Below are 17087 nucleotides of genomic sequence, written 5' to 3'. Positions count from 1 at the left end.
TGTGTTTTAAAGATACATTTCAGGGATTTTCTGACAAACTTCTGCATTGCATTACATGAAACAATGGGCTGATGGACCAAACAGATTAACAGACCTTTAGTTGATATTTTTTAGTAGTGAAGACGTGTTGCTTAAGAGAATACCTTGTGAGCCTATAAATGAGAAATTTAAACCTGGATGAGCCTCCAAGGGGTTTGAGGCCTTAATGACCCTCAGTGATGTTCCTTTGGTGGAGTCAGCCTTGTTGGAGTCTGATCGGACTTGGTGTACTACCATATTCGATTGGCTTCGGGAGGCTAAGCGTTCGAGGTTTTCATAAGGAGATATGACTTTTAGCATACTTAGAGCGATGTTTGACAACTCAACTACTTGATAGGTCTTAGTTACTTGAAGGCTTAGGGAATTTATTTCGCGCCACATCATATCAACTTTAGAAAGCTATGCCCCTTAATTGTCCGATCGGAACCATCCGATTGGTACTGTAGAAGGAACCATTTCATGTGCTTATTAAAAAACTTAAGACACTTAGCTATTCAAGTTGGGCTTCATAACTTCCGCCAATATCAGGTAGCCGCTCGATTTTGGGGGGCCACGCTCTATACTCCTGGGGATTTATCTCGTTTCTCTGTTTAGTTTTCAAGAGCCATATTAGAATCAGGGTGTTTAAATTAACCTTTCTTAGACTCGTGACACTCTTACTTTAACCTTCATTTGATTCGATGGTTTAACTTATTGGCCGTATTTGTATCTGAAAATTTGATATGGTGTTCCTATCGTTTAGCAATTAGAGGCCAGATCCTCTGGTCTAAAATTTTCTGGACTAGAGGAGGCCCTGCTCATGCATTGACTAGATGAACTGGATCCCACCTGTATCCAATTCATCTAGTCAATGCATGAGCAAAGGATCATGACTGATCCAGTAATCTTGGAGCAGAGGATCCCTGCCCCGACAATTATATACCATTGAAATCTATTAAAACTTTTAATTATGATGTAATTCTGGAGGCGGGAAAGAATATTTCCGAGAAAAAAATGATTATTTTGATGTTTTCAATTTTTTATCTATTCTTATTTTACCGTGAATATTGAAATTAACAAAAAAAAAATTGCTAATAATAAGTTTCTTGACGATGGTTTGAGTTAGGGTTTTTATATGTTCTGTCGTACCCTAACAAACTAACTTCTACTGCCGTTGACGACAATGCTCCACTCGACCATCCGCCGCCATGCACTTCTTCCCTTGCCCCAACTCCACCGCATTTTCTTCGCCACCTCCACTTCCTCCCCCCTGTCAGGCGGCGGCACCTCTTCTCGCGATCCTCACTTCATGGTCCAGTACCTCGTGAACTCGTGCGGATTCTCCATGGAGGAAGCGTCGAAAGCCTCCAAGCCCCTCGCGCATCTCCGATCGACCGAGAATCCCGACGCTGTTCTTGCTTTTTTCAGATCTCAGGGCATTGATGGCGCTAATCTCAGGAAGATGATATCATGTAAACCAGCACTCCTCTGCGGGAATGTGGAATCAAACTTCACCCCGAAGTTTCAATTTTTTCGCGACCTGGGGTTGTCAGAATCCGACCTCGTTCATGTCATCATGAAGAACCCCTCCATCATGTCCTTCAACATCCAGCATACTCTTCTCCCCAGATTGAATGCATGGGAAAACCTCTTTGGATCAAGGGAGCTGCTCCTCAAGCATATTAGGAAGCGGTGTTGGTTTTTGAACAACAGGTGTGAAAATGTGGTACGTCCTAACCTGAACTTCTTACGGGATGAGTGTGATATTCCTCTCGAAAGGGCATCACTTGTCCTCAAAAAACATCCAACTTTCATTGTACAAAACCCAAACTCATTACGGGCTTTGGTAGATAGAGCGGAAGGAATGGGATTTACTAGGAGATCTCGAATTTTCCTCTGGATCCTTGACATTTTGTTTAGGACCAGCAGAGAAAAAGTGGTCTCTCACTCCAAGCTCATGAGCAGCTTTGGGTGGTCGAACTCGGAGTTCTGTAATGCAATCGAACAGCAACCAGGCTTCTTAAATATTTCCACAGATATCTTACGTATAAAGATGGAATTTTTGATCAAGGACATTGGGTTCACCCCATCTGACATTGCTAAACGGCCAAGGTTTTTAGTATACAGTTTGAAGAAGAGGATGATTCCTCGGTTTCAGGTTATGAAGTTATTAAAATCAGAAGGATTGTGGACTTCAAAGGACAAGCAACTTAATTTTTTCACAATGCCAGGCCCAAAATTTCTGAAGAAGTATATTCTTCCTTACAAAGATAAATCCCCTAAACTTCTTGAGATCTCGTGCGCTGTAGCTGAATGATGGTTGGATAATTGAAATTGCAAAAGATAACAATGATGTTGAACCAATCTTGAAGTTTTCGTATGTGTATGTTATTTTTTAAAATTGTTCAACTAGAATTAAAATGCCAAGTTTTTTTTTAAAATTGCATTTTATATCCTGATTGAGTTGTAGAACAGTTTATCTTAGAAAATTGTGGATTGCACTCTGAAAATTATTCTAGCAACTGAAGGAGTATTAAATAGTCATATTTTTTATTGATAAAAGGTTGAATTTTGTTTTTCCTTGAGCTGGGTGTATGCTATGGTATGTGTTTGCCAAGATGACTGAGGCACCATCTTCTATAAATGTAGGGCATGAAATTTTTCACAAGCTTTTCTCATTGAAAACAAGCTTTATGGACGGTGTTTCTTGTTCTTAGAAGGTAGGATTCCTAGATTCAAAATTTTCAAATAGAACGTGTAGAAATGCTAAAATTGTAAAATTTGATTTCTAGCATTGTATATGTTATTCTTTTTGCCTTTTGATTATGTGGCCTGAAGTGATTCTAATCTATTTTGTTGTACTGCTGTGTTGTTGCTCAAATAAATTTCTTGTTCTTTTAGGGATAGAAACTTTTCTACAAACTGCTTAGTAGTCAAATTGGTGTGGGGGCAATGGAGATCAGTCTCAGCACGATGTGAATTTGCCAAATTATTTCCTAATTGTTTTGTAGATGTTAAAGATATGCGAGTGAGAACTTTTTTACTAGATATATCTTGAAAATATCAACTAGTAGGAATAAATTATTAATAAGTACCTCAGTGGATTTAGGGACTACTGATCCCTCAGCCTAAATATGTAGAACACAAAAATGTTGCTTTTAAATTTGGCTGCAATCAGTTGCCAGATCTAATTCATTATTTGGATCACTCTGTAGATTTTTTTTCTCCTGGTCAAATGGTTCTAAATGCGTTTGTTTCAACAATTATCCTTCTATTATATGTTATTCTTTATCTTTTAGTTGTATTGAAGGCTGAATGGATGTCAATTGTGATTGCATTCTTTTTTATATTTTCATTGAGATCAGAGTAGTTACTTACAGTGCTAACAGTAGCAATACTCACATCTCATCATGGAGTCTATTAAACTAAAATGAGAAAGGGCATAGCCGAGTTGGTTATCGATAGATTTATAGAATTAAAGGTTGGATTCTAGCAAAAATTGAAGAATTATCCTCCTATATGATAGCTAACTTTGGTTTCCTAATTTACTCCCAATAATGTGAGATAGTCATGAGGACGGTCAAGATAACGGATTTTACCTTTTGCAGGATCTATTAAACTAAAATGATCTCAGAGTTGATTGTGTTAGCATTTTCGAGCTGTAAAAATTACTTTTTGTGTTGTGGAAATCTCGAAGTTAGCCACGGATCCGTACGAAGATAAATAAAAATTCATGTACATGTTTGTCTACACTAGATCTACCTTAGATCTACGTGAAAAGACTGTTACCCTTGTAGCGATGCGCTTCGCTTATCCCGCTCGTCCAAAAGGTTACTGGATCTCGTAGAGTGTCAAGTGTACACTCCTCTACACGTATCCACACGGACAAAAGATGGAGAGAACCACTTAGAATGTGCTAGCACCCTTGAGTGGCTCGGTAATGGAGGAGAGGGAGAATAGAGAAGAGAGGAAGAAGAAGAAGGGAGAATCAATGCAAACATCTAATGTGGCCGGCCACTTAATGGTGCCTCTTATACCTCCATGTACTACCAAGAGTCATGACTCTTGGTCTTCCTCATGTGGTGACGCACAATGATGTAACCATGATGATGTGGAACACCATCATTGGCCGGTCCATGCCAAGTCACAAATGAGGTGGTATTTGGTCAAGTCAAACTTGACCATTCATCTTCCCTCTCAAGTCAAGTCAAATTTGACCTCTTATCTCCCATGGTTGATCAAATCTAACCTTTGATTCAAATCAATTTAATTTAATGAATCTAAATTCATTGGTTTAAATTGACTCAATGAATCATAATCTAAATTAGACTCATTCGACACATGAATCAACTTGAGTCCAACTCAATTAGTCTAATTTGGATTACTCTTAATCCAATTTGGTTCATCACATGAACCTAATTCTCTTGGTCCATCATATGAACCTAATCTCCATCTAATTGCCCTTTGTGTGTGACCCTATAAGTTCTTGTAACGTTGGCAATGCTCCTAAATCCATTTAGAAACATAAGTAATGAGCGGTATCTAGCAACACATCATTACTACCCAAGTTACAAGAATGTTGAGATCCAACATCACCTTTGTGACTACTAATTGTGACTCTCACAATATGTGTCAATGCCCTTCTATCCTTGACATCTAGATTGATCAATTGAGGCATAGACCGTGTCATCTTCTAATCAATCTATGTCTTGAACTCCAAGTAGACTCACTCTAATCAAATGAGCTCAATATCTCAAATTGACTTATTTGGCATGACCATGAACTCAGTGGTCTCACTCTATCAAGAATCATGATGTCACTCCTGTCATATAGGAGGGATAGATCCCTTCTACATCACTCACATCCCTCCGCATAATTTGTTACATATCTAGTAATCGCCTTTATAGTCCACCCATTTACGGGTGACGTTTGACGAAGTCAAAGTATGCAACTCCTTATGTAGGGAACCATGATGATTTCAGGTCCAATGACTGATAGTCATATTAATAGTCATATGAGAAAATATATGACACTCATATAACGATCCATGATACTTTCTCATAACGGGTCATTCAGTATACATTCTCCAATGCATACCCATGTGTCAACTTGATATCTAATATCTATGACTTGTGAGATCAAGTCATCGAGTTGACCTACATGCTAGTCTCATCATATTAACATTGTCCCTGAATGTTAATACTTGACTAGGAATGATTAAGAGTAGTGTTCTCTATATCATCTGACTATCAATTCAATCAATCGATTGATATAGATAAGAACCTTCTACTCAAGGACATTATTATACTCAGTTATTTGACACCAATACAAATAAGTATAATAACCATAAAGAAATACATTTATATATATATATATAGGAATATGATACATCGAGTCCATACAACAATCATCATATGATTGCCTCTAGGGTTCTCACTAACAATCTTCCACTAGCACTAGTGTCAATCAGTGTAGGCTCTAACACCCAATGACCTAGTGTGACTATCATGCTTTCTTTGTGCTAAAGCCTTGGTCAAGGGATCAGCGATGTTAGCCTCTGTGGGTACTCTGCAAATTTTCACATCTCCTCTATCGATGATCTCTCGAATGAGATGGACGCGCTGTAGTATGTGTTTGGTTCGCTGGTGTGAGCGAGGTTCCATAGCCTGCGCAATTGCTCCATTGTTGTCACAATAGAGCTCTATAGGATTGGCTATGCTAGGAACCATCCCAAGCTTAGTAATGAACTTGCGGATCCAAACTGTCTCCTTTGCTGCTTCTGATGCAACAATATACTTGGCCTCTGTTGTAGAATCAGCAACTGTGTCCTGCTTCGAACTCTTCCAGCTCAAAGCACCACCATTCAAGCAAAACATGAACCCAGATTGTGATCTATAATCATCCTGGTCAGTTTGGAAGCTGACATCACTGTAAGCCTTTACAGCTAGCCCTCCATCGCTTCCAAATATCAAGAAATATTCTTTAGTCCTTCTCAAGTACTTAAGAATATTCTTGACTGCTATCCAGTGACGCTCACCTGGATCTGACTGGTATCTGCTCGTCATGCTCAAAGCATACGAAACATCAGGACGAGTACATAGCATGGCGTACATGATAGATCCTATGGTCGAAGCATAAGGGATCTTATCCATGCGGTCTCTTTCCTCTCTAGAAGAGGGACTTTGAGTCTTCGAAAGACTCACACCATATGATATCGGCAGAAATCCTTTCTTGGAATTCTGCATGGCAAACCGTAGTAATACCGTGTCAATATATGTACTTTGACTTATGTCAAACAATCTCTTAGATCTATCTCTATAGATCTTTATGCCTAGAATACAGGCTGCTTCACCTAAGTCATTCATTGAGAAACAATTCCCCAGCCAAGTCTTTACAGACTGCAGCAAATGAATGTCATTTCCAATGAGTAGTATGTCATCCACATACATTACAAGGAAGACAACTGTGTTGCCAACAACCTTCTTGTATACACAGGGTTCATCTTCATTCTTGATGAAACTAAACTGTTTGATCGCATCATCGATTCGAAGATTCCAGCTCCGAGAAACTTGCTTTAGTCCATAAATGGACTTATGTAGCTTGCATACTCTATCAGTATGCAATAGATCTACAAAACCCTCAAGTTGTGTCATGTACATATCCTCAAGCAAGTTTTCATTCAGAAACGCGGTTTTGACATCCATCTGCCAGATCTCATAATCGTGGTATGCTGCAATAGCAAGCATGATCCGAATGGACTTAAACATCGCTACTGGAGAAAAGATTTCATCATAGTCAATACCATGAATTTGCTTAAAACCTTTAGCTACCAAACGACCCTTATAGGTATGCAAATGTTCATCCATGTCAGCCTTTCTCTTAAAGACCCACTTACACCCAATGGGTTTGACGCCTTCAGGTGGATCAACCAAAGTCCATACTTGGTTGGTGTACATGGATTTCATCTCGGATCTCATGGCCTCTAGCCATTTCTCAGAATCTGGTCTCATCACAGCTTCCTGATAGGAGGTAGACTCATTGTCAACGAGCATAATCTCATCATGGTCAGACAAGAGAAATGAGTATCTCTCAGGCTGATGACGTACCCTGTCAGACCTGCGAAGAGGTAGGTCTACTTGAACTGGTTGTTGTTCCTCAACTCCTTGAGCAACAATCTCATCATCCACAATATTTTGTGGTTCCAGTTCAACTTCCATCAAGGCTTCAGTGCTATGGTCCATATCTTGAACTTCTTCAAGATCGAATGTACTCCCACTAGTTTTTCTAGAAAAAAAGTCCTTTTCTAGAAATACCTCAGCCTTAGCCACAAATACTTTGTGTTGACTGGGAATGTAGAAGGAATATCTTTTCGTTTCTTTGGGATATCCTATAAAATAACACTTATCGGATTTGGGTCCCAGTTTGTCCGAGACTTGACGTCGAACGTAAGCCTTACAACCCCAAATCCTCATAAAAGATATCTGGGAATCTCTCCCAGTCCATATCCTATATGGTGTCTTTATCACAGCTTTGGATGGAACACGGTTAAGTGTGAAAGCTGTTGTGTCTAGAGCATATCCCCAAAAAGATATAGGAAGATCTGTGTAACTCATCATAGATCGTACCATATCTAATAGTGCACGATTTCTTCTTTCGGATATACCATTCCACTGTGGTGTTCCAAGAGGAGTGAGTTGGGATAGAATCTCACACTCAGCTAGATAGTCACGAAACTCATGGCTAAGGTATTCACCACCTCAATCTGATCGAAATCTTAATACTCTTGCCTAGCTAGTTTTGTTCTTCATTCTTGAATTCTTTGAACTTTTCAAAGGATTGTGACTTATGTGTCATCAGATACACATAACCATATCTACTGAAGTTATCAGTAAATGTAATGAAGTACCTATAACCATCTTTGGCAGGGACATTGAAAGGGCCACATACATCACTATATATAAGTCCTAACAAGTCAGTTGCTCTTTCGTTGTGTCCACTAAAGGGAGTCTTGGTCATCTTACCCAGTAGACATGACTCGCATGTCTCATATGATTCAAAATCAAATGAGTCCAGCAAACCATCTTTATGGAGCTGGGATAAACGATTCTCATTTATATGACCTAAGCGACAATGTCAGAGATAGATTCAGTTCATTTTATTTGACTTGAACCTTTTGGTACTTATGTTATAGATGGGGTTCTCTAAGTCTAGAATGTAGAGTCCGTTCATCAAAGGTGCACTACAATAGAACATATCTTTCAAATAAACGAAACAACATTTGTTCTTTATTATAAAAGAAAAGCCTTTTTTGTCTAAACAAGAAACTGAAATGATGTTCTTTGTAAGAGAAGACACATAACAACATTCATTTAATTCTAGTACAAGCCTAGAGGGCAGAGATAGAATGTAAGTTCCTACAACAACTGTAGCAATTCGTGCTCCATTGCCTACTCATAGGTTCACCTCGTCCTTCGTCAATGTCTTGCTATTTCTCAGTGTCTGTACATTAGTACAAATATGAGAAGCACGTTCGGTATCTAATACCCATGATGAAGAAATAGAGATATTGACTTCTATAACATATATACCTGAAGTAGAAACCTTATTTCTCTTCTTCTTAAGATCTTCTAGGAATACTTTGCAGTTTCTCTTCCAGTGTCCGGTCTGGCCGCAGTGGAAGCAGGTAGCATCCTTGGCAACCCCTCCTTTAGGTTTCATTACCTTACCTTTGCCCTTAGTTGGGACTTTCCTTTACTTTTAGGCTTGCCCTTGCCTTTATGCTTTTGCACCATCAAAATAGAGTTGGGCTTTACCTTCTTAAGGTTGAGCTCAGCAGTTCGTAACATGCTTAGCAGCTCAGACAGTGGTTTATCAATTTCATTCATGTTGTAATTCATGACAAATTGACTGTAACTTTCTGGCAAGGTTTGCAAGATCAAGTCAGTGACCAGTTCTTGGCCAAGTGGGAATCCCAACCTCTGTAGGTTCTCTATGTACCCAATCATCTTGAGTACATATAGACCTACAGGAGTCCCATCTTGCATCTTGCACTGAAACAGTGCCTTAGAGATCTCGAATCTCTCGTGCCTTGCTTGTTCTTGATATAGTTGACGAAGATGTTCAACCATATCATAAGCAGTCATTAACTCGTGTTGCTTCTGAAGCTCAGAGTTCATGGTTGCGAGCATGAGACATGACACATCTAATGCATCATCTTGATGCTTCTTATAAGCATCTCGGTTGGCTCGCGTGGCAGTGACAGGAGGTGCCTCCGGAATGGGCTGCTCCAGGACGTACAGTTTTCTTGTGTGAGAATTATTCTTAGATTCCTGTACCAGTCTAGGAAATTAGCTCCATTGAGCTTGTCCTTGTCAAGGACAGAACGCAGGGAGAAATTGTTCGTGTTTGTCGACATGACAATCTACAATATAAATAAAGCAGAAAGTAAAATATCATATTCCATTTATCATTTAATTAGGCCTTTAACTAAATGATGCCCCCATTGAATTATAAGGCTTTTGTAGAATCAAGTCATGTATGTGGTCAAATCACACTACTAGATTCATACCAATTAGCTATAATTCTTGCGGGACAAGATCCACATCATACTACGCCTTGAGTTAGCTTTGGGTAAATCGCCCAAGACTTAGTATGATTGGTAGATAACTAGTTATCAATTACATCTCTATGCAACTCTTGTTTATAGGATCAAAATCCTCATTTATAAAAAAACCTTGAGTTAGCTTTGGCTAAATCGCCCAAAATTTAGTATAAATGTGATCTTTATCCTATCTTCCCAACCGTTGGAATATGCCTATAGTTTTACTCGATCCAATTGAGTTAACTAGTTTTACCCTATCCAATTGAGTTTGTTTTCACCCAAGCTTTGATAGGCGGGACCAAGATTATTCCTCCGCACCCTACCAAGATAATATGTGTTGCTTTGCTTTGGCAAATTCAACAACAACAAATGATCGAGGTAGTAATGGGTATCAAAACTTGGTAGACATTTCGAGTTGACTTGATTAAGATCTAATCTAATCATGTATGTGTATCATATACGCATTATGACACTAATTACCCTACATTAGCATGCATCACATACGCACAAGCAATCATAGATACACACATATATATTGTCATGAGGTCATGACCCTACTACGATCTTCTCAAGCCAATGAAAAGATCGGACGGTCAACCTAGGGTCAACGGCTTCTTCAAGCGTCTCCTTTTGATCGCCATGTGTTGACAACACTATCCTCGTAACTCCTTCTTGAGTGGACCTTCCACCGTTTCATTTTGTACATTATAAATATGAAACTAAAGTTACATTCGAGTCTAAAATCTATTTACAATAGGAACATAAATAAAGGAGGCACGACGCGCAGGTCCCATATCATATACAACACGCACAACACAAAAAAATGGCACGCAGGCCATATTATGAATTACAACACAATTTATCCAATCACATTGGGGTTTTTGGGTCATGACCATCACAATATCATACATAATTCTAAATTATGTATTTTACATAAATTTCTATAATTTTACTACTTTTTTTTATGAATTTTATGAGTCACAACTCCTCGGTGGTCCCGTTTAGCGATTTTTGGGCGCGATCGCGAGGCAATGCCCCTTGCGGGGTTAGGGGCAGCGCCCCTTCTCGCGATATGAATATCACGAGTGTCCCATCTTGATCTAACAACGCCTTAAGTCGCTGTCCCAAACAAAAATAATTTTGTTTGGGCGAGACCTTGCCGTTTCGGAAGGTTTTTCTTGGTAGATGAAGCTTACAAGTGTCCAAGCATTTGTTGCTTCGCCTCTATAAGAAGAATACTCACAAAATCTATAAAAGTAGAAAAATTACAGATCTAAAATCTTTTCATAATAAACAAATACAAACATGTACAAGCTTCGCACGTGACTCTGATACCACTGTTAGCATTTTCGAGCCGGAAAAATCGCTTTTTGCGTTGCGGAAATCTCGAAGCTAGCCACGGATCCGTGCGAAGATAAATAAAAATTCATGTACGTGTTTGTATATACTAGATCTACATGAAAAGAGCGTTACCCTTGCAGCGATGCCCTTTGCTTATCCCGCTCGTCCAAAAGGTTGCCGGATCTCGTAGAGTGTCAAGTGTACACTCCTCTACACGTATCCATACAGACAAAAGGTGGAGAGAACCACTTAGAATGTGCTAGCACCCTTGAGTGGCTCGGCAATGGAGAAGAGGGAGAATAGAGAAGAGAGGATGAAGAAGAAGGGAGAATCAATGCAAATATCTAATGTGGCCGGCCACTTAATGGTGCCTCTTATACCTCCATGTAATAGCAAGAGTCATGGCTCTTGGTCTTCCTCATGTGGTGGCACACAATGATGTAGCCATGATGATGTGGAACACCATCATTGGCCAACCCATGCTAAGTCACAAATGAGGTGACATTTGGTCAAGTCAAACTTGACCATTCATCTTCCCTCTCAAGTCAAGTCAAATTTGACCTCTTATCTCCCATGGTTGATCGAATCTAACCTTTGATTCAAATCAATTTAATTTAATGAATCTAAATTCATTGGTTTAAATTGACTCAATGAATCATAATCTAAATTAGACTCATTCGACACATGAATCAACTTGAGTCCAACTCAATTAGTCTAATTTGGATTACTCTTAATCCAATTTGGTTCATTACATGAACATAATCCTCTTGGTCCATCATATGAACCTAATCTCCATCTAATTGCCCTTTGTGTGTGACCCTATAGGTTCTTGTAACGTTGGCAATGCTCCTAAACCCATTTAGAAACATAAGTAATGAGCGGTATCTAGCAACACATCTGATCCGGTGATAAGGCCGGGGGGCCCTCATGAGGGAAGGGTCAACGACACGTGGAGGTCAACAGTCAAGGGGGGCCAACCTCATGGGCTTGACGAGCGGGCAGGTCATGCCGATCACCGGGTAATGACCCCCATCAGAGGGAACAACCACCTGGCCGTAAGCCCGGGTTTCCAATGAAGAGGATCATATGACCGAGCGGAGGGTCCGCTCGGCCGCGGTGCAAGGCAAGAGTACAAAGGCCGAGCGGTTTGCCCGCTCGGCCAGGGTGTCAGGCAACGAGATCCGAGCAGGTGACGACCCTGAATCTTCCCGGACGGACTCACATCTACGTTGGGTCGGGGTAGAACGTCTGCCGAGCGGCTGGACGCCCGACCTGGGAAGAAGAAATCAAGAGACGAGGGACAGCGAGAACGTCATCTCAGAAACCCCTATCGTCATGGTCAACGGCCAGGCCATACGCAGTATTGTACGGCAGAAGGTTCTGCTATCCCATCAAGGAGATGCTCGGACTGTAGCAGTATGGCATTAGGTATGTTCTTCTGACAAGCCCTTACCGAGGTATGGTGCGAGACACGTGTATGCCTTGATACGTGTGCACCAGGCTCCCCATAGATCTATATAAGAATCCTCAGACTTCGCCGAAGGTATGCAATCTCTGATCTTGGGAGTCACCTTCTTGTTTTCCGTTTGCCTGACTTGAGCGTCGGAGGGTCGTCGCCGGGAACCCCTTCCCGGTTCGACTTCTCTGCAGGTTCGCCGGAGCTCCATACGGCCAGTCAGAGAGCTACGGCATCAGCTGGTAGAGTGTCACGTGCCCAGTGTCCATCGATTCAGCGTTCGGACAGGATCAACATCATTACTACCCAAGTTACAAGAATGTTGAGATCCAACATCACCTTTATGACTACTAATTGTGACTCTCACAATATGTGACAATGTCCTTCTATCATTGACATCTAGATTGATCAATTGAGGCATAGACCGTGTCATCCTCTAATCAATCTATGTCTTGAACTCAAAGTAGACTCACTCTAATCAAATGAGCTCAATATCTCATATTGACTTCTTTGGGCATGGCCATGCACTTAGTGGTCGCACTCTATCAAGAATCATGATGTCACTCCCGTCATATAGGAGGGATAGATCCCTTCTACATCACTCACATCCCTCCGCATAATTTGTTACATATCCAGTAATCGCCTTTATAATCCACCCATTTACGGGTGACGTTTGACGAAGCCAAAGTATGCAACTCCTTATGTAGGGAACTATGGTGACTTCAGGTTCAAGGACTGATAGTCATACTAATAGTCACATGAGAAAGTATATGACACTCATATAACGATCAATAATACTTTCTCATAGCAGGTCATTCAGTATACATTCTCCAATGCATTCTCATGTGTCAACTTGATATCTAATATCCATGACTTGTGAGATCAAGTCATCGAGTTGACCTACATGCTAGTCTCATCGCATTAACATTGTCCCTGAATATTAATACTTGACTAGGAATGATTAAGAGTGGTGTTCTCTATATCATCTCACTATCAATTCAATCAATCAATTGATATAGATAAGAACCTTCTACTCAAGGACACTATTATACTCAGTTATTTGGCACCAATACAAGTAAGTATAATAACCATAAAGAAATACATTTATATATATATAGGAATATGATACATCGAGTCCATACAATAATCATCATATGATTAACTCTAGGGCTCTCACTAACAAATTGATCTTAGTTAAACTTCACATCTGTAATGGTCTCTACTCTTTAGTACCAAAATTAGTGAGGTGGTTATTGTCGCCTTCACTATCCTTTCTTTTTCTCTGTGTATTCAATACCAATATCCTTCCAGTAATAAGAGGAGCCTTTTGTAGAGCAAGAATGGTCTCTCTCTCTCTCTCAAATACAATACAAATAATTTTCACGGACAGACACAGATAGTTCATGCCATAGTATTGTCATAGATAATATTAGGGTCAAATTTTGGTAGTTATGGAAGTCTTGTGAGTTAGCTTACCCCCTACATGTGCTATTATTATTAGATGAAGTCTTTCATGATTTATCTGTTCTTATCTAGTTAGGAGGCCGACGATACTAGACTATCTAGGATAAACATGATCACATTTTATCACAGTTAAATAAAATAAAAAAAAGAAATAAAATGGTGAGTAATCTCATGAGAAGGGATAGTCAATTTGTTGTCCTTCCTTATGTCCTTATCCATCAAATGCTAATGCCATTGAAATAATGGCTAACTTTTCTCCCTAAAATAGGTTGGTTTTAGTTTTCAAGAATCATTTGATTTTTTATGGCATCTTGCTTGTCTATCTAATTGACTCTAATTTTGTGGTCAAATAATATTAATGACATTTTTATTTAACAATGAATCAAGTAATTGTCACAATTCTATTGCATCAGACTTCTTATTCTATTGATGGGAATCTCTTGAGTACATCTTTAATTAAGTTAATGTCATAGTATGCTCGGTTTCTTGATATACCTCTTTACAAATGATTGTGGGGTCAGTTGTGTAGGATGTCCAGCGTATGATCTTTTACAGAAATGTTAGTAGGTGAGGGATGTAGTGCATCCCATGGCCAATTCAAACAAAAGGATGAAAATTTGGTGTTATTTAAATGACATGTTGGAAATGTGTGGAAAAAGGAAGTAGATGAAAGAAGAGTCTCCTATGTATAAGGGACTTTAATTCCATATTGGAGGATGAAAGCTTAAATGATTGGTTTATATTGAATCACAACCAATACAAGTTGTGAATATGTCTAGGAGAAGTTCTCTCACGTGCGGGTCTATAGGAGATGCAAATCTAAGGTGACATTGAATTAAAGTGATTCATGTGCGAGCACGACCACATTGAATATCGAACTGATTGGGACAAATCTTACCAATCGATTTTTTTTTTGCTACTTGCTTAGGTGCATAACAGACACATTAATAGTCAGATCTGAAACAGTCTTACATTAATGACAAATTTGTAACCAAGGGTAGAGTCACATTAACTCTTACTCGGGCTGTAGCCCAAAGGCCTGATGATGTTTAGTAGGAGACAAGCTCAGATTTACAGCGGGAGAAAAAAAACATGAGAGAAAGAGGAAGTCGGTCCAAGGTGACGACGTCAACGTCAACGCTCGTGGTCCATAGCCTGGGATCAGCCCGAATAGATCACTTGAGCTGACTCCTCCATTGTCTGTAACTATTCAGGTGAAACGGTCAATTTTTGATAGCCAACGTTGGTGTTTCGAGCGAGATAGGTAAAGACAGTAAATGATATTTATTTGATTGTTTGATGCTGTCAAGGGGTGGTACTCTTATATAAGGAGATTGCAACCTTGAGCAGGAGAGCAAACGTAAGAGAAAGAAAACTCTATTCATTATTGTTCCCTCTTGTTTCTTCCTCTCTGTCATGTATTAAGAAAACTCCATCCATTATTGTTCCCTCTCGTTTCTTCCTCTCTATCATGTATTAAGAAAACTCCATCCATTACTGTTCCCTCTCATTTCTTCCTCTTTGTCATGTATTTCACTCGACAATCTATCCATGATAGCATTCGGGGTACAAACTTAATTCGTCGCCACAGACCAATGTTTGGTGGTGATTGTTGTTTGTCACTGTATTTTAAAAAACAGACATCTTTCATAATCTCAAATCACAGTCAAAGGGGATGAATTTATTTTAAGGAAATTACGTTAGACACAGGTCTCAACTTCTAGTTTTCCGACTCAGCGCTCAGGCAGCAACCCATTGGGACTCAAGAGTACTTCTCGAGCACTCAATGTGTCCGTTCCCGACTCAGCATCATTTTCTCGACTCGATACTTAGCTCCCCACTTGGGCTTCGGTGAATCGGACCACTTGGCAAAGTCGATACTCTGTGGACTTAGCACTCAGCCGACTTGGTGACTCATCAGCTTGACACTTGGCGGCTCAACACTTGGCAGGTTGAATGGCTTGGCTCTCGCCACCTTCGTGCGACTCGACAACTCGACAGACTCAAACTTGCCAGAGACAATCCACTCGGGCTCGGACAATATCGTTCAGTAGATCAACGGACGACTACAAGATCGACTCAAGCACAAAATCTGCTGGAGTACTTGACAACGCTTTTAATGAAGCAAGTTGATCGAACCTAGATTGACAACTTGAGATTATCAGCTCAAACTATGTTGCAAATAAGTCTGAAATTGTATTAGTAATTTCAATTGAGCAAATTCCTCTCTATCTCCGACAAAGATTGTCTAACAAAGTCAAGGTTTATTGCTAATCTTCCAGATGATATCTCAATGTAAATTCTTGCAAGATTGCTAGAATTTATTACTTAGCTAAGATGGTTTACTAGAGTTGGAAGATAACAATTATGAGTGATGCACTACCTCAGAGGAGAGAATTGGTGTAATTGAAGAATGATTACATGTGATACCAAAGGTTGAAGCAAATAAGTTTCCTTGGTATGCATTCGACTCTCGTTTGATTAAGTGGCAATGGTTGCCATTCTGCCACATGTTATCAATTAGGCGTCAAACAATGCAAAGCTCAGTGGGTTCTACCCTCAAACTTGTTTGTTCCAAAGGAGCTGAGTTGGACAAAGGAGTAGCTTCGATCAAATGCCTTGTTGTGCTTGTTCACTTGCTAGAGTCAATGGTTGCCTCTATGTGCTAGGGGTCTTATTTTTATGCCTTTGCAGAGTTTGCAAATATGACTCATGGCTTAACTTATATCAGGAAGTTACTTGCTATTGTTGGAGCTTTTTGTATGTTGAACGACAAATTTTATAGTGAATAATGATGGGTCATTACTTGCTGGCTTTAGCAGGGCACTCCATGTTTTTTAAAAAGTACCAATTGTAATATTCTGATATTGGAGTCTGACTAAAATATATACATGCTCAAATTTGGTGATTCTATGAATGAAACTCTCTATTCCCGAACAAAGGATGAACTTGAACTTTGGAAGGTGATTGCTTCTAAGGATTTTTATGACAACAGAGCTTGTAAGCTGTCAAGTTCTTGATCTTTGTCAATCCATAGAGTTGTTTTAGACTAAATGCAATCTTTTGTCCGGTATTCATAACAGGACATCCGAAGTTTTGCCAAAAGAACAATGTAACAATGGCGTTGGATTCAAAGTTAGTTAGCTGCATAACAATGTAAGTCTAAACCTCTGATTGATACTGACGTAGTGTTTAGTTCATTGAGCT

At 39.7% G+C, this 17087-nt stretch overlaps 1 protein-coding gene across 1 annotated transcript; it reads left to right on the top strand.

The window, feature by feature from the left end:
- Positions 1 to 1201: 1201 nt before the first annotated feature.
- On the top strand, positions 1202 to 2335 carry LOC122028961 (transcription termination factor MTERF2, chloroplastic-like). Its single transcript, XM_042587931.1, has one exon. The coding sequence runs from the start codon at positions 1202 to 1204 to the stop codon at positions 2333 to 2335; it is 1134 nt and encodes a 377-aa protein (XP_042443865.1).
- Positions 2336 to 17087: the final 14752 nt, after the last annotated feature.

The sequence above is a fragment of the Zingiber officinale genome, chromosome 10B (assembly GCF_018446385.1).
Source record: "Zingiber officinale cultivar Zhangliang chromosome 10B, Zo_v1.1, whole genome shotgun sequence".
Taxonomy (NCBI): domain Eukaryota; kingdom Viridiplantae; phylum Streptophyta; class Magnoliopsida; order Zingiberales; family Zingiberaceae; genus Zingiber; species Zingiber officinale.
The sequence above is the reverse complement of the archived record's forward strand: the minus strand, read 5'-3'. Positions and strand labels throughout refer to the sequence as shown.